The sequence below is a fragment of the Branchiostoma belcheri genome, unplaced genomic scaffold (genome assembly GCF_001625305.1).
Source record: "Branchiostoma belcheri isolate BF01 breed outbred unplaced genomic scaffold, Haploidv18h27 scaffold511, whole genome shotgun sequence".
Lineage (NCBI taxonomy): Eukaryota > Metazoa > Chordata > Leptocardii > Amphioxiformes > Branchiostomatidae > Branchiostoma > Branchiostoma belcheri.
The window spans coordinates 34,449-38,398 of record NW_017804145.1 but is presented as its reverse complement, the minus strand read 5'-3'; the positions used below and the strand labels follow the sequence as shown (position 1 = coordinate 38,398).

Sequence of the window (3,950 nt, the reverse complement as noted above, 5' to 3'; positions counted from 1 at the left end):
GAAACAGAAGCCAAGCTAGCAAGTTAACGAGAACCTTGTAAGTTTTAAACAGAATGCCATCATTCGTTTCACTTGTCAGTGTATTCTCTTTCATCATTCTTGATAGATTATCGTGTACTGTGAATGTCTTGAAATCTCATATTCCGTCTTCTCCAAGGTACCATTGCGCCACAAAACTGTGCCGACCTGTCGGCCATGGGAATCCAGACCAGCGGTACCTATCATGTCGGCCACCCTCAGCCATTCCAAGTCTCCTGTGACATGGACACTGATGGCGGTGGGTGGACGGTCATACAGCGGCGCCAGGACGGGTCGGTGCCGTTCGACAACACCTGGGACGTGTACGTGCAGGGATTCGGTGACGTAAGCGAAGAACTATGGATAGGGCTTGAACACTTACACAGTCTGACGTCACAGCAGCAGCACGAGCTGTATGTGTACTTGGAAGACTGGGAAGGTAACTCTAAGTTCGCGCGGTACAGCACGTTTTCTGTGGGAGATTCAACCAGTAAATACACGGTTACAATCAGCGGCTTCACCGGGGATGTGACTGACGATTTGACCCCGGCAGAAGCACGTCGCAGCATCAATGGTAACATGTTTTCAACAAAAGATCACGATAACGACGCAAACTCCGCCAACTGTGCAGTGTCATTCGGCCCATCAGGGTGGTGGTTTCCGGAGAGTTGTGGTCAGGCCTTGTTAAACGGACAGTATCTGACCGGATGTAACCCTTACTGTCCCTGGGCCCAGGGGATTGTGTGGGAACACTGGCATGCAAATGGCATGAAATACTCACTGAAGAAAACAGTCATGATGATCAGGCCGAGCGGTTTTCCAGGTAAGTACTGGTACAAGATGTAAGAAGTCTCGATATCTGCATTTTTATTTATTTTGTTATTCTGTCACAATGAATATAATGGAGAGCGAAGTATGATGATTGTCATGCATGTGTGTATTGGCATGGTTTTCCTTACACCCACCCCCCCCCCTCCCCCCAGCATCTCCGTTTAACACATGTCAGAATGGAGGAACCATGGCTGAAGGAACACCAGGAACTGGAGTCTATACCTGTACCTGTCCAGCAGACTGGGAGTGGGCGTTCTGTGAACAAGCCGGTTGGTAACAAACTAAATTAGTACGTAGTCACTAGGTCCAGAGGGGAAATAATTAATAAGCTTCAAATCACCCATCCTATACAATGAAATCCTTTGGCTCTTGCTATTTAGGTCAGTTTGGGATTTTGTAAGATTTTCGTCGTCAAGTAATTTATGGGTACAGAATTCTGATAAATTTCGATTCTCAGAGACACTTCAAAAATTACTAGGAACAACAAAATGAATGAATCGACATAATCCATCTTCAGAATGCATTGCCATTGAAGCCAAAGCCCTTTGGTCTTGTGTTTCAGCCATCGATGATTGCGCCTCCAGCCCATGTACCCACGGGACGTGTGTGGATGGACTAAACTCTTACAGCTGTAACTGTGAGGCAGGATGGGAAGGAGTCAACTGTGAGACAGGTAAGAAAACCTTCACCGATTAACTCCTATATATGTTATGTTATATGTTTATATAGCCATGGTTATATATACAGGTTCAATTCACATTGTCCTGATATTCAAGCCTTTTTGAATTGACACAACTGTACAAAAATATCGGCATCCTTTTCCTTTTGTTTCAGGCATTAATGAGTGCTCGTCCAGCCCATGTACCCACGGGACGTGCATAGATGGCCTCAACTCTTACACCTGTACCTGTGAGGCAGGATGGACAGGAGACAACTGTGCGACAGGTAAGGAAATCTTCATTGATAAATTCCTATCTCTTTATATTTATATAGCCAGGGTTATATAAACAGGGTAAGTACAAATTACACGCTTCTTTATCAATATTGTTAGTAAATAAGTCCAATTCATATTTTATCATGAAAGTTAATCTGTGTTGGTAGTTACACGAAGTTAAAACTTTTGGTCCAACACAAAAAAACTTCTCTCACCTAGAGCTTTCGACCAGTCACCCTGGTCTTCCGCAGTAGTATTCATATTGTTCTGACATTCAAGTCTGTTTGAATTGACATACAACAACTGTACAAACATATCGGCATCCTTTTCCTTTTTTTTCAGACATTGATGAATGCTTGTCCAGCCCATGTACCCACGGGATGTGTGTGGATGGAGTCAACTCTTACAGCTGTAACTGTGAGGCAGGATGGACTGGGGACAACTGTGATACAGGTAAGAAAACCTTCATCGATAAACTCCTGTTCAACCACACAAGTGTTTCAAAAAGAAATTGCCACAGACTAATTGCCCTATACACTTTCCTTCGATAGAATTAAGAGTAAAAAAAATTGTTGAGAGTTGTGAGAAAACAACACTTGTTCAGTGTGCCTGTGTTTTTTCCCTCATCTTCAGATATCGACGAATGTAGCTCCAACAATGGACGTGGTCCGTGTGAACAACTTTGTACCAGCACACCTGGCAGCTTCACTTGCTCCTGTAATGATGGTTATGTCCTGAACCAGGATGGGCTTCATTGTGACGGTAAGTTTCAAAACAGGCAGCTGAAAATAGAAGTGTGTGTATGTGTGTGTGTGTGTGTGTGTGTGTGTGTGTGTATGTGTGTGTGTGTGTGTGTGCGTTCGTGTGTGTCTGTGCGTGTGTGTCTGTTCTGCTGACATACTCTATCTGAGGATTAAGCTCATAAAATGATTTGTGTTATCATCTAACTAACAGACAACTTGCTTGGTGCGTTACAGACATAGACGAGTGCACTGAAGGTGCCGACAACTGTGACACCCAGGCTACATGTACCAACACTGTGGGGTCCCACAACTGTACCTGCAATACAGGATACACTGGGGATGGGGTGGTGTGTGCAGGTATGGTTTACTTCTGTTTCAACTCAACTCCTATAAATTATTTTCATTCCTTTTTACGATATACAATATTCATCTGTTATTTACAGACATAGACGAGTGCACTACCGATACCGACAACTGCAACACCCAGGCTACATGTACCAACACTGACGGGTCCTTCATCTGTACCTGTAATAAAGGATACGCTGGGAATGGAGTTACGTGTGCAGGTATGATAGTGATGCGATTCTACAAACATTTTAAAATATGTCATAGAACATCACAAATATATAGCTGTATCATATATATATATATTACATAAAAATCTTTTTGTGTTGAGGTTGTTCATGACTTAAATCTTACAGTCCTGTGTCAGTTGCATTTTACATAAGTCATTTGTCAAGATATATCTTTGATTCATGATTATTCAAATATATCTCCAACTTTACAGATGTAGATGAATGCTACACCAATGCTGATAACTGCCACATCCACGCAACCTGCTCCAACATGGAAGGGTCCTTCAACTGTTCGTGTAATCCAGGTTACCAGGGGAATGGTACATGGTGTACAGGTTAGTCGTTAGACCTCTGCTTCATTATCTATAGCCTAGTACCTAGTCAAATGATAAATATAGAAATATGCCTACTGGATCAATTATTTAGGTCTGCATACGATTCATTTTAATAAATTACTGTTAATATACATGCTACCCCAGAGTAGAGCATTAAATTTTCTGATATTGTCTGTTAAGCACCAACCCAGCATATTTTCAACTATGTTCTGTATCGTATTCCAGAACCAAATGTACCTGGTGTACCAGTGCTATGGATCATCGTGGGTGTTGTGGCAGGTGTCGTTGCCATCGGTGCAGTTGGAGCGGTCGTTTTTTGCTGCAGGTACGTGCTGTACAATACGTCTGAACTCTCGTAGAACTCGACAATTTTGCATTGAGCTAACGTTAAGCTCAACCGTATCTATTGGAATTATCACAATGTTTTCTCTGCTGTAGTTTTTAGCTTCCAAAGCAAACCCCCTCCCCACGGCAAAGCGGATCAGATTTATACGCCAAAAATCAGTTACTCAAG

The 3,950-nt window shown here is 42.7% G+C and overlaps 2 protein-coding genes across 2 annotated transcripts in view; both read left to right on the top strand.

Annotated features, from left to right (window-relative positions):
* Positions 1 to 157: 157 nt before the first annotated feature.
* Positions 158 to 2,076, top strand: LOC109480615 (ficolin-1-like; the record flags this gene model as incomplete). The annotated part of the gene is made up of 5 exons (XM_019782843.1): positions 158 to 841; positions 1,002 to 1,118; positions 1,412 to 1,522; positions 1,684 to 1,794; positions 2,063 to 2,076. Coding segments are annotated over 5 exons (1,037 nt in total), but the record flags the coding sequence as incomplete, so codon positions are not given.
* A 60-nt stretch (positions 2,077 to 2,136) lies between these two features.
* LOC109480616 (hepatocyte growth factor receptor-like) overlaps positions 2,137 to 3,950 on the top strand; it is a 5,798-nt gene continuing 3,984 nt past the window's right edge. The window contains exons 1-6 of the mRNA XM_019782844.1: positions 2,137 to 2,236; positions 2,417 to 2,545; positions 2,761 to 2,883; positions 2,970 to 3,092; positions 3,314 to 3,436; positions 3,662 to 3,761. Coding sequence (XP_019638403.1) covers positions 2,164 to 2,236; positions 2,417 to 2,545; positions 2,761 to 2,883; positions 2,970 to 3,092; positions 3,314 to 3,436; positions 3,662 to 3,761 — 671 coding nt within the window. The 5' untranslated portion in view covers positions 2,137 to 2,163. The remainder of the gene's footprint in view (positions 2,237 to 2,416; positions 2,546 to 2,760; positions 2,884 to 2,969; positions 3,093 to 3,313; positions 3,437 to 3,661; positions 3,762 to 3,950) is intronic.